Source organism: Ascaphus truei, chromosome 3 (genome assembly GCF_040206685.1).
Source record: "Ascaphus truei isolate aAscTru1 chromosome 3, aAscTru1.hap1, whole genome shotgun sequence".
Lineage (NCBI taxonomy): Eukaryota > Metazoa > Chordata > Amphibia > Anura > Ascaphidae > Ascaphus > Ascaphus truei.
The window spans coordinates 380,580,793-380,604,057 of NC_134485.1; the positions used below are offsets into that span (position 1 = coordinate 380,580,793).

The 23,265-nt window shown below is 38.6% G+C and overlaps 1 protein-coding gene across 2 annotated transcripts; it reads right to left on the bottom strand.

Annotated features, from left to right (window-relative positions):
- Positions 1-1,247: 1,247 nt before the first annotated feature.
- On the bottom strand, positions 1,248-22,178 carry LOC142490271 (thread biopolymer filament subunit alpha-like). Of its 2 annotated transcripts, XM_075592330.1 has the most exons (9): positions 22,034-22,178; positions 21,141-21,236; positions 19,493-19,669; positions 16,157-16,282; positions 15,513-15,626; positions 13,028-13,134; positions 2,610-2,695; positions 2,325-2,573; positions 1,248-1,904 (listed from the first exon to the last, which is right to left on the bottom strand). In XM_075592330.1, exons 3-9 carry the CDS (start codon positions 19,559-19,561, stop codon positions 1,882-1,884), a joined length of 774 nt encoding a protein of 257 aa, XP_075448445.1. In that variant the 5' UTR covers positions 19,562-19,669; positions 21,141-21,236; positions 22,034-22,178; the 3' UTR covers positions 1,248-1,881. The 2 variants fall into 2 exon arrangements, with proteins under 2 accessions (XP_075448445.1, XP_075448444.1); XM_075592329.1 differs by having other exon boundaries at positions 2,325-2,695.
- Positions 22,179-23,265: the final 1,087 nt, after the last annotated feature.

Sequence of the window (23,265 nt, forward strand, 5' to 3'; positions counted from 1 at the left end):
TGTGCCTATATGCAGTATCTCCTAAGAGGTTAACCTATACTACAGTATACTGTATGTGGGAAATATGGCAAAAAATAGTTTGAATAAATGTTACATATTTTTTCATTTGCATGTTTCCTAGGGTTGTTTAATATCCCAATGTAGAGTATCCGGTAATCTAATTGGAGGTATGTAAATAAATGAGACCTCTCTTAAAGAGGTCTCTCTCTCAGATGATATTTCTGACCTTTGTTATCGTGGCCAAAATATTGTCATTAGAAAACATGCATGTATGTCAATATTTATAAAATATACTAAAACAAACGAATTTATTCATGTGTAAGTAGTATATTTGTATATTTTACTTTGTAATGTATAATGATGTTGCCAAACTGTTTAAGACTAAGCCTAGTCTGTACATTCTTACTGATTTCCCTCCGTAGCACAAAAGGCATATCCGTGGGGGGTTCTCTTTAGAGTTTTTAACCCTGTTTATTTGACTTTTAGCAAAATAGTTGAAATTTGGGTTCAATTTCAAATAAATTAGGGGGGGGAATAGAGATTGCGGGGAATAATTCAATTAATCTAATTCAAATCTATACTTTCTTATATTTACTCCCTGAGTACAAACCCAATGAATGAATAGCCCATTAATTACCACCCTGTTTTGTTTAATTGGGATTTGTTAAATGTGTTTATTTTTCATGGAATAAGGAGACCATGGACTCGTTAGGTGTAAACCTTGACGATTAGGTTACTCTAAAATTAATCATGGTGGCGGCAGCAGCAGCAGCAGCAACTTCGGTATGCTGTGATGATTTTTCTGGTGTGCATACTCATGTTAGTGTCCTGCAGGGAGGTGAGAGATAACTGGGCAGATAGTTTACTGGTAACCCCTTTCGCACCCAGTTATCTACGTGGGCGAGCAGGTACGTGACAGGCATATTAACAATTGATTCAACTATAATGCATTTACCAAAATATTATTATTTTCACCTTTTGACTAAGTGAACACGAGAATGGCAGGCCTTTCATCTTAATCTTCATCTTCATCTTCTTCTTCTTCTCTTCGGCCTATTGCATATTTTGTTATTTAATAGCATAAACAGCTTCAACATTATTTCACTACTACCTCTTTTAGCAAAAGACATGTACTGTTTATTTCCTGGATGTTCTTGTTTCTTCATGGAATTTCAGGTATGTTAATCAGTTATGTATTACCTAAATAAAACAAGCACTCAAATAGGCACATACAGTATACACCTGAATGTTTAGGAAATGCTTTTAATGTTTTAATTTCTTTACAAGCAGCCCTTAATCAGTTCAGAAAACTGCTAAACGTTTAATGTTAAGACTCTGTAAGAGGTTGTAATAAACTCCTTTAATAGAAACAATACATGGTGTGTTTAGCTTGAAATTGCACATTTTCAAAACCTGGCAGTGTGTCAATCACGGTAATCATTTATACTGTGTTTCCATTATTACACACTTTAAGCTTGACATGTATTGTTCTATCCTTTTCAGTTCAGCAGTCCACAGCTCAGTGAGAAATCCCTTATAAGCCATACTTCATGCAGTTCAGTAATTAGAGATTTATGTCGCAGACTCTGGTTCACATGTATAATTTATCTTTCATTCTGTTGAAAATAACTGGTCAGTATTTAGAAACAGACAGAAAAAGAACCTGTTAACTCACCGCAAGAATACGTGGAGGAATAAAATGCCATATAATACACAAAAAAACAAAGTTCCCTTGTTAGAAAATATTAAGTAAAGAGTATAAAGCAATGATTGGCTTCGGTGAAGCTCAGTAAGTCCACAGTTAGTTTCAAATTGTCACAGGAAGATTGTACATTGTGATTTCTCTGAAATTCAGGACAGATGTTGAGTTGTTACTGTACTTCAATAAGCAGAAGACGTAGATACTAAAAGGAAAAAAAACCATAATAAGTAAATACCAACCACTGTTACATATTCACGTGAGGCAATCATAATAATAACATGTTCTCTTCAAAGGTGTTGAAATATATGAATGAATATACATTGCAAAAAGGTCATTACAATCCAATACCAATCATAATGACTTTTACAACACTGAATAGAAAGGCACAGAAGTTGCTCCATTTTTCCACTTTGTCCTAGCATTGCTTTTCCATTTCGCTTAGCTTTATTATTATATTATTATATCATGGTCAAAGTTTACATAACCATTATATATTGTCATCAATTATTATGAATTATTATTATAATTATTTAGATTTGGGGTAAAAAGGCTGTAAAAGCTATGTTTCTGCATACACATGATAACATATTAATAACATATTGCAATAACAACACAAACTTACTTGCACTTGAATTCAGGCCTCCATATTGAAAACTGCCTCCAAACGTGCTTCCTGATCCACCACCAAAACCAAGACCTCCGCCTCCACCACCACCACCACCTCCGCCAAGGCTTAATCCAAGGCCACCACCACCTCCGCCTCCGCCAAGGCCGATGCCATAGCCACTGCCATACCCGCCGCCAATATCGACTCCATAACCACTGCCATATCCATAGCCACCTCCACCTCCACCTCCAGCACCATATCCTGCTCCACCTCCGCCTCCAGCACCATATCCTGCTCCACCTCCACCTCCCCCTCCGCCTCCACCTCCACCAAATGATGCACTGGATTTCGACATCTGCACAGTGATCCCACTGCCAGTGCTGAGCCTGTAAATAAAGTAAAAGGAACCATGTCATGAAGCTGAAATGTCTACATTAACCGGTACTGCATTTTTAATATAAACATTTGATTACACATAGGCTATCAAACACCATTGATCTGTGCAGAACTGTTAATATTAGAATCTTATGAAAATCAAATATGCTCTTTTGATTATGATATGCGGGCCCTTATTGCTGTGCTATTGTATATGGTGCTATGCCATAAGACAACGTCCACCATAAAACACCATATATTCCATCCTTTGTGTCAATATATCAATGCATTTTTTTTCATCTGCTTGCACCAGCAAGTGACTTAGGGATTGTTTATAAGGGAGTGGAAATTCTGTGCAATATTAATAATATGATGTATCCAACTTTCTATTTAGAACTCGCGCAGTGTTCTTTTGTCTATGGGCCACATAAATCAGCCAGGTTTAGGTAGCGTTAACCTCTGCCCTTAAGGGACACATGTAAAAAAACAATATTAAGAAGTCTTATACTGTACACACAATATACTGTAAATCCATTCTCTACTGTATGCAGCAGTATAAAAGGAAGAAAACAAATGTTTTGCAGTATCCAGCTAATTGTGTTATCTCAATACATATTCCCCAGAATGTACATTAGTCAAAACAGCAAAAATAGTGTAATTGTGCATACTCAGAACAAATTGCCATTGGAGATGGCTTGCTGCATTAGAAGGCTAAGGATCATTGTCCTAGATATGCAGTGACAAATGAGCTCTGTTCTTTAGCTAGTATACAGTGCATTCACTTGGGCTGACCAGACCGGGATATATAATTTCCATTTGGAGCTACTGTATGTTCCTGTTTTATAACGTTTACCTATAGGCACCCGAGGAACATTGTTTTTACATTTATTTTCAGCGCAAATGTATTGCAACTCCAATATACGCTCCTAAGAAAGATTACAGCACCAAATGTTTTTGGATGTCAATTATGCATCAACATTTGCTTTTCTTAAAGAATCGAAATTCTAATTAAGTAGGAAATGAAAAATATTTTTGAACCTTTTTTTCTGCAAGAATCCCAAAAAAACAAGCCTTTTCTACATCTGAAAACATGTTAATTTCCTAGTCAATCAGTATTAAAGATCCAGGAGGATCTATAGACAATATTGGTGAATCCTACGTTGAGTACACCACATGAATTACTTATGGACATGTAACGGTATATTTTGGTGGTCTACTTCATGTTATTTGGATATTTTAAGAGAGCATTAGTCAGGATGGCAAAGATCTACTACCCTGAGGTAATTTATAAGCCAAACGAAAATATACATTCCATATGCAAAACTGGCAATAATGCCATAAAAGGACAAAATATACCTATATGCAAGTAACATTATGTGTCAAAATGGAACTATTTATATGCCATATCCAATGTGGAAATAAGGAGTATATATGATATAATCAATGCATAAGTAATTCATGTGAGCATATTGGGCGATATAATTCCTATATAACTTGCAACATAGTGATTTGCCAAGAGAAAACAAAGTTGATGAACTCATGTGCTACGTTGAAATCACTTGGATACAATATATATACAGTACAGTGCCAGAAATTATTTATGATCTTTCTGGAAACGCGGCTGATGTCGCAGTAATATTGACATTTACCGTTGAGGTAAAATAAACAAAATAAATAACTGCCTAGAAATTTTGGGCATTAAAGAAAAGCAATATTACCACTCCTCTACGGGGATTTTTAAACATTGTTCTCTAATAGATTAATTCACATTGTCACATACATTGATGTAATAAAATTGTATTATTTTTGTTTTTATTAAGACCCTGATATCTCCATGGGAGCTACTGTAATTTCTAAATATTTACCTTAACAGCCCTAAACAATCATAGAGTGCATACATTTGGAGGGTCTTTTTCTTGATCCCTTTGGGATCATTTTCTGCAACCGTAATTTATAAGCCCCCCCTCTCTCTCTTCCCGCTCTCTCTTTCCCTTCTCATTCTAACTCTCATGTCCCCTTGTCTTTCTTTCCCCCCCATGTCTCATTCTCTTTTCCCCTTCTTTCTCTCACTCCCCACCTCCTCTTTCTCATTCTCAAAACTCTCTCTTACATCAACTTTCTCTCTGTCACTCTCTCATCTGTCACTCTCACCTTCTTTCACTCCCCCCTCCTACCTTCTCCCCCCTTGGCCCGACATGTTAAATGGGGGTGTTCATCCTAGCAGCGGAGGGGGGGTCGAACCAAGCAACCAATTTCGTGGGTTTGGCCCCGACCTCTGGCAGGACTTGGCCTCCTCCATGAGACTGCCATATGGGCCCACCTCTGCTGGGCCTGGGACAGCTGTCCCTACTCTGCCCCCTGTCAGTGGACCTGTCTTCAATAGCTGAATTACTGTGCCCATGCTGCACTCCTTATCAGGCTCCACCCGAGGCAAAAATGGGGTGTGGGAAAGGGGAAGGGAAAGGAGGTGGGTGGTGGACTGGGCGCTCTCGAATGGTAAACCAATAATGTTGATAAAATACAACTGAAATACACAAATCTATCTCACACCAATAGTGATTAAAATAACAATAAAAGTGTAAAAATAGGCAGCTCAACTTCCTCTGATGGCACAGTTCCAGATCCCCGGATGGTGGACTTGTATTGCTTGCAGATGAGGAGGAGCGCAGGAAAGTGTGATGGTATATGAAAGAAAAAAATATCATATATAGTGCAGATTGTAAAACACTGCAGTTATGGATTAATTCAGTAGAATAGAACTCACAAAGGTCGTAGATAATTTCACATGTCAGAGATCCTTCTCTCTCTGACTGGAGCCCTTTAGACAGTAATTGCCAGGATGTCCCTCAGTGCACAGGTATATGCAAATAAAGAGAAGCCACAATAGTGCATACTATTTCAAATCAGTATATTAAACAATTAACAAGAGTATAACACACTCACATTTGCCAAGTAAAATCGGGTGGGGGAGAGAACCGTAGATTGTTCTTTGGTGCAGTTACAGGCAGCTTCACAGCGTCTTAGAATCTCTCACTGTGATTCCCGCATCCGTCGCCGTCGCGTCACTTCCGGTGTTGCGTCACGGCTAAGGGCGGAAGTTCCCACTGGACGAGATCTCTGCCTGAATTTGCCAGTCCTTCCGAACTGGTTCCCTCACTTCAAACTCTACGCGTTTCGCCAGATGCTTCGTCAGGAGTTGTAATTAGATGGGAGATACCTCTGTACTATTTATAGGCCCATCAATCCAGAGATATAACAATATGTTAACCCCCTCAGCGCTCACACATAGCGCGAGGTGCAAAAACCCAGTGTGTTGTTAAAGTGACATATACACAAAACAATAATTTTAAACAAATTATTCAGGCAGAGATCTCGTCCAGTGGGAACTTCCGCCCTTAGCCGTGACGCAACACCGGAAGTGACGCGACGGCGACGGATGCGGGAATCACAGTGAGAGATTCTAAGACGCTGTGAAGCTGCCTGTAACTGCACCAAAGAACAATCTACGGTTCTCTCCCCCACCCGATTTTACTTGGCAAATGTGAGTGTGTTATACTCTTGTTAATTGTTTAATACACTGATTTGAAATAGTATGCACTATTGTGGCTTCTCTTTATTTGCATATACCTGTGCACTGAGGGACATCCTGGCAATTACTGTCTAAAGGGCTCCAGTCAGAGAGAGAAGGATCTCTGACATGTGAAATTATCTACGACCTTTGTGAGTTCTATTCTACTGAATTAATCCATAACTGCAGTGTTTTACAATCTGCACTATATATGATATTTTTTTTCTTTCATATATCATCACACTTTCCTGCGCTCCTCCTCATCTGCAAGCAATACAAGTCCACCCGAGGCAGCTGCCCCGGTTGCCCCACCTTAGTTACCCCTCTGTGCCAAAGCCTAATTTCTTTCTGCATACCTCCTGAGATCTGACACACTTCTCTGTTAAGGAATCTGGACTACATTCCTTGTTTGATCTATTTTATCTCACTACTTCTGATGGGAAACATTAGGGAATAGTGGTATTTGCTTCCTCTGCATTGTAAAATATTGCCAAGTCAACAAACAGTAGCTGTAGAGAACACAATGCATTGGCTCCTTTGTTCTGCTCTGCTCTATTTCGGCTGTAATACTTTACGGGAATACAGCACTGCTATTTTTAGCAACCTATTAACAACTGCATGAAATGAAGGAGCACATTAAAAGGAGCATCTTGGTTGAAGCAGAATATGCTCTTTTGCTTAGGAAAACAAATTAAAGGTCAGCATAATACAATACAAGCTGTGATGCTGTGCAATTGTATAATGTTAAATGTACATATGTTTTTCATTTTTACATTTACCAGTACAATAAGTAATAAGTATAAATAACTCTGTAGTTTCCTAAGTATGTGATATTCTTAAGAATCCGCCAACAGATTGCTGGATTCCACAAATCCGTCCATGGGTTGTATCCAATGGCGTTTTTTTTTAATGAATCTGCATGGATTAAAACCGATTAAATCCGTTTGCGAATTTTACACCATGGAACGGATTTTGGGGGGGAAAAATGCAAGAAAATCCGTGAAACCGATTTGGGCGGATTTGCCCAACTCTACCAATAACCCACTCTTCACTGAAATTCAGATCCTTGGTATCAGTTGCCCAAACATTTTTGCATGATGATCAACTCTGGAATTGAGACTTGGGTGGCAACGTGGCATTGTAAAAACTAACAAAGTCAAAAAGGAACCAACACATGACTAATATAATTCAAAAAGTTTCCATAAAAGTTCACCAACATTTTGAGAGAAAAAAATTCCAAATAAAAGCAGTGAATTCATTCTGATGCTTTAAAGCTTTACTAGTATTTTCTTTTAATTTATTTTAGTTTATCTTCTAAAATTAAAGCCCAAATGCATAAATTAGGAGCAGCAGAGCCACACAAAATGACAGGGACCACATTGTTTTTGCTAAGGTCTTATACCTAACTGAATAAATCATGCAAATGCAATTCCTATATGACAGCAATCAGGGTTGCAATGGTACCAACCGTTAAAGTGAAGTCCAAGAAATAATTTTACATAATAATGTTTCCAAAACGGAAAACAGCAGCAATGTTATTATGAGAAATGTGATAAGGATTAAAGAAGAGTAAAATGAAGACAGCTACAGTATGCTTTCTTTTACGTGTGTGTATGTGTGTGTATATGTGTGTGTGTGTGTGCGTGCGTGCGTGCGTGCGTGTATGTGTGTGTGTGTGTAAGTGCACATTTAAATGTACATAGATGCACTCTTACTTAATGTATTTTCTAAAAGCATTAAGTAATTGCATATGTTCAAAATTCACTAGAGTACAGTACTTCACGTAACTGTTATAACATCTGCTGGATTGCAATAACTAATGCAAGATGTGACATTTCGCTACAGTATGTGTAAATATGCAGCTGTGCATCATTCAGCGCCTATTGTCTTCTTTACTCATCCTCTGTTTATGCATAATGTCAGCTTCCTGTTTTGATAGAGAGCTTTGCATATATTACTAGCTGCAGAAGAGCCAGATTAAACTATGTTTACATCCTCTATTTTAAGCAGTGTGTACAGAATTTGAAATCACAAGGGTTAACGTGGCCTTATTCTAACAGACAGATAAAAAGGCAAGTCTCTTGTCTCAGTATAATACATGGCCCCCTAGTGTGAGCCACGACCTTGTGGGCAATCTAGATGTCAAATTATGACAGACTACGGAGACCGTAATCTAATAAATCACACTTTCATTACCTAGGTTATTAGTTCCAGTATATTTTTCAAATTCCGTCAATGTCTGCTTAATTTTGGCTGACTTCCCCCTTTGTGTTGTAAATTGCACCTCTAAATAATTTAAACTGTATGATAGCAGAAAACTTGATGACAGTTCCAGTATTTTAAATGAACACTACGATTTAGGGTGTTCTACAGTATATCACTGTTAAAAAAAATGTGGTTGGCTAAATTGGAGAGATTTTCTCCAAGACAAAGCACATACTTCATATAGTTTGAGAACTTGGTATGGCCAATCAAATGAACGCAATTCTGCGTTCTTACACCTCATTATTTAAAGCAAACGTCTGTAGCAGTGAATCGCTTCAGGGTGAATACAAAGTCAATTTATTATATGAACTAGTCTTAAAGACACCTGTAACTGACTCACTGTTTGATACACGAGTCAGATGCAAGGTTGCTTCACAAATTAGTGCAATGTTAACGCATCATAAAGTGCCTCTCTCAGGTGATCCTCAGCTCAAAATCTAATATGCACTTTCGCATATAATAAAATATAGGGCCTTATGCAGAGAGCATCGTTATTTCGAAATTCGCCATTTTTTGTACAATTTCGCGCAGAAACCGGCAGAAAATGGCGAGTTCCGAAAAACGCGCCATTTTGTTTTTTCAATTGCTAAAACTCGCCTCGCGGCTTCCGAGAACCTCCATCTCGCCATTTTTAAAACTCTCCGAATGCAGAGAGGTGCGAACGGCATAAAGCGGCTGTTCGCGCCAAAAAATGCCGCGATTCTCGCATTTTTGCCGCGCCAGGAAAAGATGGCAAGATGGCGCTCGCCGCCTATAGTAAAGGGGAAAAAAAGGCGCGAATTTGTTTTTACACGTTTCTGAAGCGCGCATCTCGCCAATTTAAACTCGCCACACGCATCCATGTTAAACATAGCAGAATTCGCACTTTTCTGCATATGGAGAATAAAACTCTCCAAAAAAGCTACTTTTTATGAAATTCGCCAATTTTAAAATTCTATGCTCTCTGCATGAGGTCCATAGTATGAGATGAGCCATTAAGAGCAAACAATGATTCAGATTGTTCTCCATGCTTAAAGTGCTTCCAGACACACTACCTTCACTGATATACAGCAGTCAATAGATTTAAATAACCCCGCACCAGTAGATATTCACATACATATTTAAATTAAACGGACATGGATAAAGGAATTGAATACAGCATTAGTAGCATTCGTTCTGATCAACATTTCAAAGCTATGAAGAAAACTACATTGCTGAAAAAATGTATACATTTTCTGCCTTCTACTTTCTGAAAAGTTCAGGGTTTAAATCATGGTGTAAACAGCTTTTCCTGATTGTACCACACGAAACTGCAGCACTACACATAATCTTGCATACTGTAACTGCAGTTCATGTAAATGCGCTTTGGCACATGGCGTATGTTAGTGAAACGTAATGCACGGTATATTGCCACATAATCAAAGAATGCTGTGTCCTACTACTAAAAAGGACATTTATATTAATGGGGAAAAATGAACCCATAAACTGCTGGATTTACATCTACTGAACTGCAAACCTTTCCAGCAGCAGAGGTATCAAGTCTGAATTCATTTCTAATTTACTCCCCGGATTATATTGAATAAAATGCTTGAGCTACAGTATTGTTTGCCTGCTGCCATCCAATTGAGTGAAAGTTGCTACTACAGAACATACACACCTAAAATTGCCAAAAGCATATTTCTGTTTAAATTTTAAAGGTAGCACATTGTAGGCTCGGTTCCATGCTATTTCCCAGAATCCCTGGTTGCAGTGGAAGCATTAAGAGATAATGGGGAAAGACAGGGTTGTGAACCTGCCTGAGACATGTGAATATGCTCACAAGTGATATTTTTATTTACTGTTTACAATGTAGAATTGTGTACAAATGAGAAACAACAGGCCAGATATTATAAAAGAAATATAAATACAATACAGCTCTGTTTAGTTTAATACTGAATGTGCCTTTTCTTATCGTATTAACCTGTACATTTAACCTTTACTTCAGGCATGTACAACACCTTAAATCGTAGTGTTCATTTAAAATACTGGAACTGTCATCAAGTTTTCTGCTATCATGCAGTTTCAATTATTTAGAGGTGCAATTTTTTCAGGCATGGATAAAAATGTTATGGCCCAGACCTTTTGTTTCTCTGAATTACACTGAGGTTAAAGTTATTTTGGGCAGCAAATACCATTTTTCACTATTATCTCATTGCATACAATGCTTCCACTGCACCCAGGGATTCTGGGTAATGTCATGCAAATGAGCAAATAGTTATTTGGGGCTGATTTAGACTGCAGTTCTGTTACATTGCTCCTAGTCATAGAGAAGTTTTTGCGGCAAGTGATACCTTTGAATGGATCAACATGATAATTCTTTATGAGCACCGCTGTACATGAGCGTTCAAGACTTCACAAATCTTTTTTTAATATATGGGAAAATATTGCAAACTTGATATGTTTTAATTAGCAATTTTTTTTTAATGATTTTTTAGTACATTTAGCAAATGCCGGGTATGGTGTTTTGATGAGAAAATGGTGCGAAATGTTGCCTTTTGAAATTGAGCAAAAATGGCAAATTTTCATGGCAAATGCCATTTTTCTGTAAACGTTGCAGTTTTTTTGCACATTGTTGCTGACGTTTTGCAAACATTTCACACAACTCTAATTACCAGCCTCAAAAAAAAAAAAAAAAAAAAAAAGAATATAAGCACTTCAGAGTCTTTCAATAAAATTACTAGATGCTCTTTAAACATATCAGAAATAACTTGACTTCACTGGAACTCGCCAACTCTGCAATCATCCTCCCTATTTTAGAATCCTAATTCACTGTTTCACTAAATTTACACCTGTAAAGGAAAATTGTGTAGTATAGAACAATGTTGTGCATTCTTAATACACGTGGGACTTCTTAAAAATCTGTCTAGTACCACTCTCATTATAAGCAATTACGTTGACGCATGGATACAATTACTAAAAGAATGGGTTTGCTAGCAAGTGTACTGTATGCTTTTTTAAAAGTATATATTTTTTTCCTGGAGAAATAGAAGATTTAAAGAAATGTCCAAAAATAACTAGATCATTTTGAAAATGTAGAACAAGTTTGGGACTATAGCACAGCAATGTTTCAGCAATTTCTCGCTATGCACCATCCCGACTCTTGCGTTCTGCTCAAGGATGTCTTCTTTCTACCCCCTTTTTATCTAAAGCCCTCTCCCGCCTTAAACCTTTTTCACTGACTGCCCCACACCTCTGGAATGCCCTTCCCCTCAGTACCCGACTAGCACCCTCTCTATCCACCTTTAAGACCCACCTTAAGACACACTTGCTTAAAGAAGCATACGAATAGCACTGTGAACATTTTGAACACATGATACATAAAGCTTGGCCCCCTGCAGACGCACTTACCAGAACTCCCTCCTACGTTCTCCCTACCTACCAATTAGATTGTAAGCTCCTCGGGGCAGGGACTCCTCTTCCTTAATGTTATGTTTGTCTAAAGCACTTATTCCCATGATCTGTTATTTATATTATCTGTTATTTATTCAATTACCACATGTATTACTACTGTGAAGCGCTATGTACATTAATGGCGCTATATAAATAAAGACATACAATACAATACAATACAATGTTTAGTATTGTTACATGTTGTAGACTGCTCTGTCTGTTTTTTGAGGGTCATTCACTACCCTTTTTTCGGAACATGAACTTCTGACCTAAACCCACAGCTTCCTGCTTGTACACATACATTAAAGTATAAGTAATGCCCTGCATTCAATCTGGTTGAATGTTGTTTGTCAAACATTTACAGAATGGCCACCCATTCGTTTGTCCTGTTCTAATGCTGCTGAGCTGTTCCAGCATTGCTCTCTGATTTACAATCTGCTACAGTACACTCTGCAAAACTGACTATTACGTCAATCATACAACAACTGGGCACAAAAAGGCAGCCTGAAAAAGTCACAGGCAGAATGCCAGGTCACTAAAAGCAGAGATTTCAGAATGAACAGAGATAATATTTTAACCAATTACGTGCCAGAGTCCAACAACAATGAATAGTGATGGGATCTGATGTGTGACAGTGGCCCCCTTATAATTCGCTGAGCATATAACTGAGCTTTCTCTGTTGTTGTTTTAAAAAATAAAAATAAACCAATCCAATGGAAATGCCAAAACTGAAGAAAACTCTGTAAGATCCTGGGCATTAAATGATCTTCCGTAGACTCAGAAGGAAGAGGAATAAAACAGAAGGAGAACAGGAAAATTGGAGCAGGTGACACTATTTTTGCTTACTGTTAGTTACTATCATAGGTAATATTGTTTGAAAAATCATTTCACAAAAATGCTCCCTGAAATAGGAGAAACTTATTTTCATGGAATCATAATACTGTATATACTGTACTGTACACGTGTTTATAGTATGTTTCCTTGCATGTACAAAAAAACCCAGCGTGTTTCCTTGTGTTGCAACACCCTCCGTTAACATGGACACACTGGTAGAAATGAATCATTCTCTCCCATTTGCGACTCAAGTAAATGTTGGCATTACCTCAACTCTTCACTGTCCATTAGCTTCCTGTAGGCAGTTATTTCCACATCTAATCCCATCTTCATTGCCAAGAGGTCTTGATACTCTTGGCCATAATGAGCAATTTGCTAACATGGGGAAAATAAAGAGAGATATAAAACAACGTTGAATTGAATCATTTGCATTCAACTTTTAAAATACCATAATCGGGTTTCGTTAAATTTGGATACGTAATTATCTTTTTCATGTTATCTCACATAGGGGCCTATGCAGAGAGCAGCGCTATTTCGAAATTCGCCATTTTTTGGAGAAAATCGCGCAGAAAACAGCAGAAAATGGCGAGTTCCGAAAAACGCGCCAATTTTTCTTTTCTATTTCTAAAACTCGCCTCGCGGCTGGCGAGAACCTCAATCTCGCCAGTTTTAAAAATATCCTAATGCAGAGAGGAGCGAACGGCATCTAGCGGTTGTTCGCGCCAATAAAATGGCGCGATTGTCTCCTTTTTGCCTCGCCAGAAAAAATTGGCAAGAAGCTGCCGCTCGCGGCCATTGCAAAGGGAAAAAAAAGGCGCGATTTTTTTTTTACACATTTGTGAAGCGCGCATCTCGCCAATTTAAACTCGCCAGACGCATTCATGTTAAACATAGCAGAATTCGCACATTTCTGCATATGGAGAATAAAACTCTCCAAAAAAGCTACTTTTTAATAAATTCGCCAATTTTAAAATTCGCTGCTCTCTGCATAGGCCCCATAGGGTTAGATCCTCAGAAGTATGCTAAATAAGGGCAAATAATATTACCGTACCTATGAATGTAACGGACCTTACTTTCACCTTCATTAATGGGTATTTTCAAGGCTGATGATATGCAAAAGTGAGGTCTGTTAGCAAAACGACCAAGGTAATATTACCTGGATGAAAGTAGATTACCGTAGCCTAGAAAAATACACTGCACATGCGCATTGGGAAGGAACGCTATTAGGGAACGTTAGCTCACCACAGCTGTAACTGCTATCCCAGTTGATGGGATCTGTTAGTGTTCTGACCTGGGCAATGTAGGAGAGCATGAACACATTGCTCGACACCTCTTTCCCCACCACACCAGATGTACTTTGTACAGTACATATGTTAATATATGTTTCTCAGGGTCTGTAATGTATATAGTTATGTTTGTTGAATATTATATAAATGTTACATTTATTTATTTATTTTTACACACAGTGCCTGACTGTGTGTACTTAAATACTACTTTAGTTACTTCTGTCTACTCGAAAAACATTTTCACATATGTAGATTCATTCTGGTAAATGCAAACTTTATACCATAAATTATACATACAATAGTAGGCCAAATAAACATATCTAACATTCACTTTAATCAAAAACACATTTTTTAAGTCCTTCCCTTTTCTGTTATAGGCTATTTGGCTAAATAAGGCAATGCCCCTCAGTGTTTAGAAGTGGGTAAGGGCAGCTTTAGGCTGAAATATTGTTACGTTATTAGCATAACCTTAACAGTAATGGAAGTTTGAGGATTTCCATTGGTAGGTAAAGTGCTCATTACCATATGATTTGCCTATAAAGAAGCCTAAGGTCCGTTAAAATGTAAGGATCCCTTATTTTTAAGGAAAATGGATTAACAATATAGTGTTAAGCAGCTTTGGGGATATGCGTTATTAAAATGGGATAACGTACCCTATAAATATTAGCCACCTTCTGAGGATCTACCCTATAGTTAATTTTATAACCCAACACAAGCTGCGGATACAAAACAAAGTCCAAGAAACACAACAGAAAATATATAATAAATCATTATCAAAATATAAAATGTGACAAAATACATAGTTAAATATTTCAATGTAAAGGTCATTTAGTTAAACCCTTTGGCCAAAGCATTATAAGCCTGCAGCCATTTCATGGCATGACCACTATGCAGGTCCTAACACTACCTGTGAACATTCTCATTTACCTCTGCTGGACAGAGAAGGGTCTCAGTGGACCTGTCCTGCACAGGCCAAAGGGTTTAATTAAATGACCCTTACTCATAAGCTCACCCCACCCCACCCCACTTTTTAAGTAGCAGGTTTTTCCATGTACCTGTGCAGGACAGGTCCACTGAGACCATTCTCCTTGCAGCAGAGGTAAATAAGAATTTTCACAGGTAGTGTTAGGACCTGTAGACTGGTCACGCTGTGACGTGGCTGCAGGCTTATAACGCTTTGGCCAAAGTGTTTAACTAAATGATCCTTACTCATGAGAATACTAACATTGAAGTATTTAACTATGTATTTTGTCACATTATTGTATACATTTGGGTATTTTTGTCTTTTGTTGTATACACTTGGCCATGCTCTGTAGCACTCCTTTTGACACAAATATATATATATATCTGCATTTGTTTTGTTTAATAAAAAGCATCTGTTTCCAGCAACGTGGGCAGTGAGAGGGCTATTTTCTTTTTAATTAATACAAGCATAAAAAGACAACTAAATGTAGGATGCTGCTTTACCTTCCTGATGTCGTCTAACTGAGACTTGAGAGCTGAGGCTTGCTCCTGGTATTGCTCTGTTTCACTGCCGGTGCTTGTTTCAGCTTCTGCAATATAAGTTTCCAGCTGAATGTTCTTTAAAATGAGAGAAAGCCGGGGTTTTAGGACATCATTACAGGTTTTCATTGTCACCCTCTATAGATAGTACAATAGCTTAATAAAGCACATATGTTAATAAAATTCAGTTCGGCAAAACCCAAATGCACAAACAAGAACAAATAAATACACTTGATAAACCATTATTTTATAATATTTACACATGCCTGTGAATCTCTCATCAAATATAAATTCCTGTGAACTTTAAATTCCTAGATTACTAGTACAGATACGACAGACATCAAAATATGCAGAACACATTATTGTGTTGCAGTAACAATATGTAACTGGAGTTGAAACCCTAACTTTATACCAACAAGGCTATTTTTTAAGGCTACTAAATTGTTGGATCAGAACTGTGGGCTAAAGTTTGCTCTGGCCTCTAAATTGCGCATAGATTGACTCATTTCGTAAACATTATTTACTGTATAAGCAGATGCTTTGACACATTGTTTTTCATGTTAACCTAAAGAAAAAAAAAGAAAAAACAAACAAGAAAAAAATCTTACCAGTGCCTTCACACGGTCTATTTCACGCTGTACTGAATCAAACTGTAGTTTCAACATCCTGAATTCTTCTTTGTATGATGTCAGTGCGTGTCCTGATGGGTGTGAAGAACCAGATGCCATAATGATCTTAGAAATTACAAAATATATATAGAAATTATAAACTGAAGAGACTAGCAAACTATTCCATTGGTCAGTAGCCTAGAGGACAGTCAATATATTCTACTACATAAAAAAAAATAGACTAACAATTTAGCTCCGTAAAGTGTTCTCGAATGGAGGTTAATAATTACTCTGGTGAATAATTGTTTTACATGCAAAACCAAACACGCTCAAATATCAGATGGCATTCTCAGATTTAAAGAATAGAACAGGTCTAATATTAATAAAATACAAGAGCACACTTTTTTTAAATTTGTTTGTCTATGAAATGCTACTGTAGTGCCGACGAGTATTCTAAAACAAATCTGGGGCAATCACCAACAAGACCCAGGTACATGCTGGGTACATGCTGCAACATTTCTGCAGACAGACTTATGGCCCATCGGATTAACAGTGGGGGTCCCTGGCAGTCCCATTCAAACTGAATGGGACTGCCAGGGACCCCTGCTGTGTTAATCCAATGAGCCATTAGTCTCTGCAGAAATGTCAGTGAAAATTTTGCAGCATGTACCCAGCATGTACCTGGACCTTGTTGGTGATAGCCCCAGATTTTCCAAGGCAAGTTTAAGGCAAGTTTTAGAATACTCATCGGCGCACCTGTAGGTATTTCCCAAAAGCACACAACATCTATAAGCATTAAACAGCATTATACATTCTTTGCATAAGGCTGTTTATTGCTTATACAGTATGTAACATGGCCTCCCGGCAGTTACTTCTTTTTCTGGGCTTTTCCTCTGTCAGTCCTGTTAGAACAGGCAGTGGAAAGGTTAATTCCTTCAAGAGGTCTGTAAGTGCATTTCAGCCTTGAATGTGTAGCAATATTCAAGGGCAGGCCTTGCAACATGAGGTTGTCAATCAAAGGGGTGGATATTGGTTGGAACATCCCCTGCTGTGTGTGGGCCAATCTGTATCCGGCTTTGTCTTGTAATGATTCAAAGTTAGAGACACTCCCTTGAGATATTCATATTGGGACATACCTCCTAAATTAAGTAGTCAGTAATCAGTTAGTTAGTGAGAGTGTTGATGAGGAGATAGAGGAGACAACACAGAAGAAAGCTGTCTCTTCCCTTCCCCCCATGCTGGGGGGGGGGGAGAAAAGAAGAGCATGATGCTAGCCAGGGTTCTGAGCTAGAGAGAGAGGAATATGCTATTACAGGCTGTGATGCTGTGATGCTGTGATGCTGTGCTGATATGCTGCAGTAAAACTCCAGAAAGACATTGCTGTGTGGAATCCCTGTCTCTGGTATGTGAAGAGTGTCAGTGGGGGTTCCCCCTCTGAAGGCCCCCAGAGGATCCCTACTGGCTGGAGGCACTGCACCACCCAGAGATGACCAGAACAAGGTAACCTGTCCCAACCCCTGTCCCTGTTCTGGCTCTCCCCACACCACTGCGGAGCCCTCAGCCCTCATGTTACCAGCAGGTTGGAGCACCATTATAACCAGTGAAGGAGAGTGCCCCCCCCCCATCTCAGTTAGGGGGGGATGGGATAAAAGGGTTACAAGTAGATATTGCATGCATTAAATAGAGAAACAATAGCATTTTACTTTCTCTCCTCCAACTCCCTGCTTCACTCTTTACATTCTCTACCCTCTGCACTCCACCGAGACAGCACTAACAAAAGGGGCGAACGACCTACTCACAGCTAAGTCTAAGGGTAATTTCTCCTTACCAATTCTTCTAGATCTCTCTGCTGCCTTAAACACTGTTGATCACCCCCTTCTCCTGCACACTCTCCATTCCATTGTCCTCTGTGATGCATTCCTCTGCTGTTTCAAGCCCTACATTTCCAAATGGTCTTTCAGTGTTTCCTTCTCTAGTGTCTCCTCCTCTTCACTCCCTCTTTCTGTAGAGGTCCCACAATATTCTTTCCTTGGCCCTCTGCTCTTCTCACTCTATACCTCTTCTCTTGGTGAACTGATACAATCTTTTGACTTTCATTATCTTCTCTATGCTAAAGACATCCATATCTACCTCTCCTTCCCTGACCTCTCCTCCTCTTTCTTGTCCCGTGTCACCAATTGTCTCTCTGCAATCTCCTCCTGGATGTCCCCCCATTACTTGAAGCTTAACATGTCCAAAACAGAGCGAATAATCTTTCCCCCTTCCACAGTCACCCCTACACCCAAACTCTCCTTCACTGTCAATAATACACAATTTCATCAACACAGCAAAGCTGCTGCCTAAGGGTTCATTCCTTCATTCCTCACATTCAAGCCCTCACTTAGTCCTGTGATCTCAATCTCCGAAATATTGCTAGGATACACCCTTTTCTCACTCATGACCCAACTAAAATCCTAATTCACTCCCTTATCCTGTCCAGCCTTGACTACTGCAAGCTTCTATTTGGCATTTCCCTCGTCACTTGTCCCAACTCCAATCCTACCAAAATTCTGCAGCCAGACTCATCTTTCTCACTCATTGTTCCAGTTCTGCTGCTTTTCTATCCAAATCCTTACACTGGCTCCCATTTCCTTTAGAATTACATTTACATGATGCTGCCCCCCCCTTACATCTCAGCCCTTGTCCCCAAATATATTTTTAAATTGCCCCCTCCATTCTGCCATAACATACATATTTCCTCCTGACACCACCTTCTCTCACTCCCGCCTCCAAGACTTCTCCCATGCTTCACCTTATCTCTGGAATTCCCTACCATGTACCATCAAACTCTCCCCCAGCTTTCAGACATCTAACAAACTCACCTTTTTAAGGAAGCCTATCTGACATAACCCTAATATATCTCCCTACTGCCCCAACACTATGGGTACCAGCCATCCAGCTTGACCAAACTCCATGCTATCTAAAACCCCCTAACATCCACACCCCCAAACCTTAATGGTTACACACCATACTCCATCCTGAGTCATTCTCCGTCGCACAATATGCGTTTGTCCTTATTTGAATGTCATTCTGTTTATGTAATTGATATCCCTCTGTTCCCCCACTGTGCCGAGATGTGGAATATGTTGACACTTTACAAATAAACAATAATAATAATTATATATCAATATTTAGTCAATTTAATATACAGGCATGGTTTGATTTACACATCATAAGATGGGAAAGAAACGACTACAACCCATTTCTTATTTGTATTTAACACATAAGCACATTTAAAATGTGGTCACCTGGAAGGATGTACAGTGATATGCTGTTGTATTAAATGTTAAAACGTACCTTGCTCTCAGCTGCAGCAAACGCATCCCGTTTGGTCCTTGAAACCAAAGTTTCATATTGCTGTTTCATTTCCGATATGGCTGTTGTAAGATCTGCAGTCTGAGCATAGTTGTCAAATGAAATGGAGATTGCTGCTTTTGAGCCATTGGTAACAATGGTCTGTACTTCTCTGACTCTCTGTGTATGTATGGAAAAAGCATTTTAACAACAAATGTAAATAGACAGACACACATAGAAGAAAATACCATTCTGTTTCTTATAGCATTGAACTATTGACCACAAGGGGCTTATTCAATAAAGTGCGATAACGCTGATTCTGTGTTACCGCACGGAAGCAACCATTTATGTAAATGGGAATTTCCATGGCAATAGTTCTTTACTGAATAAGCTCCTAAGTGCTTATATAATATATAAGCCCCTAATATATCTATTAAGTCAATGGCAGTTTTTGGTCTATTGCGGTGCGATTAGCCCCTTCCGAGTTTATTGACTAAGGGCCCAAAAGAAAATATCTTTATACACAAAGAAACTTGCATTTAAGAAGTGGATGCTTTGCTTCTGGGGGAAACTGTTACATTATTTCTTCTTGAGGGAAAAGCAGACTGATCCAAGCAACATAGTAGTTAATATTTTGGGAGTAGTTTCAAGATCACAGAATATGGCCAAATAGCTACAGTATATACAGTATATATGGCATTGGATAAAATAGTTCAAGCTAGGTTGTTGCTTTTGTTAACAGGGGGTATTATTTTTTAATTATCTTACAGGACCAGGTACGTCATACATATACAGTGTGTATATATATATATATATATATATATGTAAATGAGCATACAGTAATATTTCCATTTGCTATACAGTATATATATACATATACATATATAAGGGGTTATTCATTTAACAGGGATAGTGCCAATCGGGGCACTAATGCACGGAAATGCCGCTTAAAGTCAAAGTGAGTTTCTAAAAATACATCCCTGCTATCTAGGAGATGCAATGTTGGCCTTTTTTGTTTTCATATTACATTTCAATAAAATCAGATTTGCATTTTGTTTAAAAGTATAATAGATATTTTTGACAACATGGTATTTGGATTGTAGGGCTGTATCAACTGCACTGACATAAACGGTGAAACACCTGTCAGATTGAGAATAAAGTAATGTGTATTCAGAGTCCCACTCCGGAGGCAAACTCTGGAGGCACACTCTGGAGGCACACTCTGGAGGCACACTCTGGAGGCACACTCTGGAGTCACACTCTGGAGTCACACTCTGAAGTCACACTCTGAAGTCACACTCTGGAGTCACACTCTGGAGTCAGACTCTGGAGTCACACTCTGGAGGCACACTCTGGAGTCACACTCTGGAGGCACACTCTGGAGGCACACTCTGGAGGCACACTCTGGAGGCACACTCTGGAGGCACACTTTGGAGGCACACTCTGGAGTCACACCAGCATATTAGCTACTTTTAAATGAGTCCTAAATACAAAATGACGTGCCCAGGTTTGCACATATTTAATTTGAATCTTAAAGAAAGAGATCAGAATGAGAGCTTTCCGTTGCCATTTTCAGCTGAATGTAAATTATTCTATAAAACATTTGACATCGTTTTTTTCATACTGATATCTGGTTGTACTCCATACTCACAGCGTCATATATTTGTTTGGAAAGGACTATCTGATCTTCAAGTCCAGTTAGTTTTGTCTGCAAGTCGAAGATTGTCAAGTACAAATGATCAACGTCCTGTAAAAATTGGGAACAATATTTCATGAACTTTTGGAATTAAACAACATAAATACAGCATTGAATAGTTTTGCATTTTGTCATATTATTATGTTATTTAAACACCGGCTTTAATTGCTACAAACAAGTAAGTGCAACAAGATACATACACTGTAATACTATGACAGTGTACATTTAATTATCTGAGAACATGCAGATAAACCTAACTACTGAATAGACATTACAGTACATGTTGCTTTTGTTAAAGGTTAATTAGGGGCTCATGTTTAACTGAGTTGAAAAATGTAGTAGCAATCACAAAGAACCAGTGGAGTCAGATGGCCTAATGTACTACATGGTGCAGTAACTCAGCCGCCCCTTCTTCTGTTCCTAGCCTAACCAGGCCAGTTTAACCCTCTTCTACATATGGTGCCTCAATGAATCCTGACCCTATATTAAAAACAGAGATAGGCAAAGCCAACTTTTATCCACCATCCACTCCTTCTGCAAAAAAAGTTATATCTTATTAGTAATTGCCCATGCTCATATACAAAAGCATTTTTAATCTTGTTTCTGAGGTTCACTTGATTGTTTTTATGCATGTTTTGTTTAACTTCTTTACTTCTTCCCTTATCTAAGAATTTACGATGTACTCAATGTATTTTTTGCCTGACATGATATTATTAAGATGTTATAGATGACCCAATAACGTTGCCTATCTCTGGTAAGCATAAAGATGTACTGTATTATAAATGAACTCCATTATTTCTTGTAGCTCAGTTTGTTGGTTTTTCAGCTCTATAATCAATTAAACTGACCTCTTTTAGAGTCGTCCACTCTATTTCCAAGCCTTTTGTTGAAGTAGTATCTTCATCATATCTGCAAAGAACATTATACAGATCATATTAACATAACTGCACAGAACTGAGACTGTGTGGAGATTAGAATGAGGGAAACAAGAAGTGTCATATTTATATCATATCATGATTATATCATGTTGTATGTTTATATCATCACATTTTCATTATTGCATGATTACAGTACATTATTACACTTGTGATTAATTGGTTGTGTTCTGCCTTTTTGTATTATAATTAACTGAGGTTGTCAAGTTTCCTACTGGGGTCATTGATAGCATAATTCCCACAAAATGGAATGTATATATTTTCTCTCCTTTATGGTCGTACCAAATCTACTATACTGGTCACTGCAGATGCAGGAAAGTTTGAAACACTTCCCAAAAATCTTACAACAGAATTTTATTTAGCGTGAAGCAAAAATAAAGTAGCAACTAGTTAATTCCTGACTATGGTTGCCAATTTGCAGCCAGTAATTTGCCCTAAGATGCTTGCTATTGTGATATAGATGTGCTCTTTCTACAGTTCTGCAAATAAATAATGTATGTATATGTATTTATTTCAATGTATACAGTACTGTATGTAATCTGTTGTTTATAATTATGATAGATCATCATAAAGTACTTCATAGCTTTTGAGAGCTCACAACTTCTTCCTATGTCATAAATATATATATACTAGCTGAGAGCCCTGGCGTTGCCCGGGATGTTTGTGGTGTGGGTGTGGCATTTGGGTGGGGAGTGGTCCACGCGGCCCATGTGCGGTGGTAGTGCTGCTGTGGCTGTACTGATGGTGATTGTATTGGTGTGCTGATTTGGGAGGGTTTGGTGCTGATGTGGGGGTGCGGATGTGGGTGTGCCGATGGGGGAGGTGCAAAGGTGGCGATGTGTGGGTGCTGATGGTGTTGATGGGGGCTGGGAATGGTGGGGAGGCGAGAATGCCAGTGTGCTGGGGGGGCATACCGGTGTGCTGATGTGGTGGTGCTGGGGTGTGTGTGTGTATACATGTTTGTGTGTATACATTGTATGTGTGTGTGTGTATACATGTGTGTGTATGTGTACGTGTGTGTGTATGTGTACGTGTGTGTGTATACACGTATGTGTGTGTATACACGTGTGTGTGTGTATACACGTGTGTGTGTGTGTGTATACACGTGTGTGTGTGTATACACGTGTGTGTATACACGTGTGTGT

What these genes read in the sequence shown, in the direction of transcription:
- LOC142490271 (XM_075592329.1), bottom strand. Translation starts at nt 19,561, where the DNA reads ATGAAACAGCAATATGAAACTTTGGTTTCAAGGACCAAACGGGATGCG. An exon ending in TTGCTGCAGCTGAGAGCAAG is followed by an intron (nt 16,283 to 19,492) that starts GTACGTTTTAAC and finishes GTAATTTCTAAG; the next exon opens with ATCATTATGGCATCTGGTTC. An exon ending in AGTTAGACGACATCAGGAAG is followed by an intron (nt 13,135 to 15,512) that starts GTAAAGCAGCAT and finishes TCCCCATGTTAG; the next exon opens with CAAATTGCTCATTATGGCCA.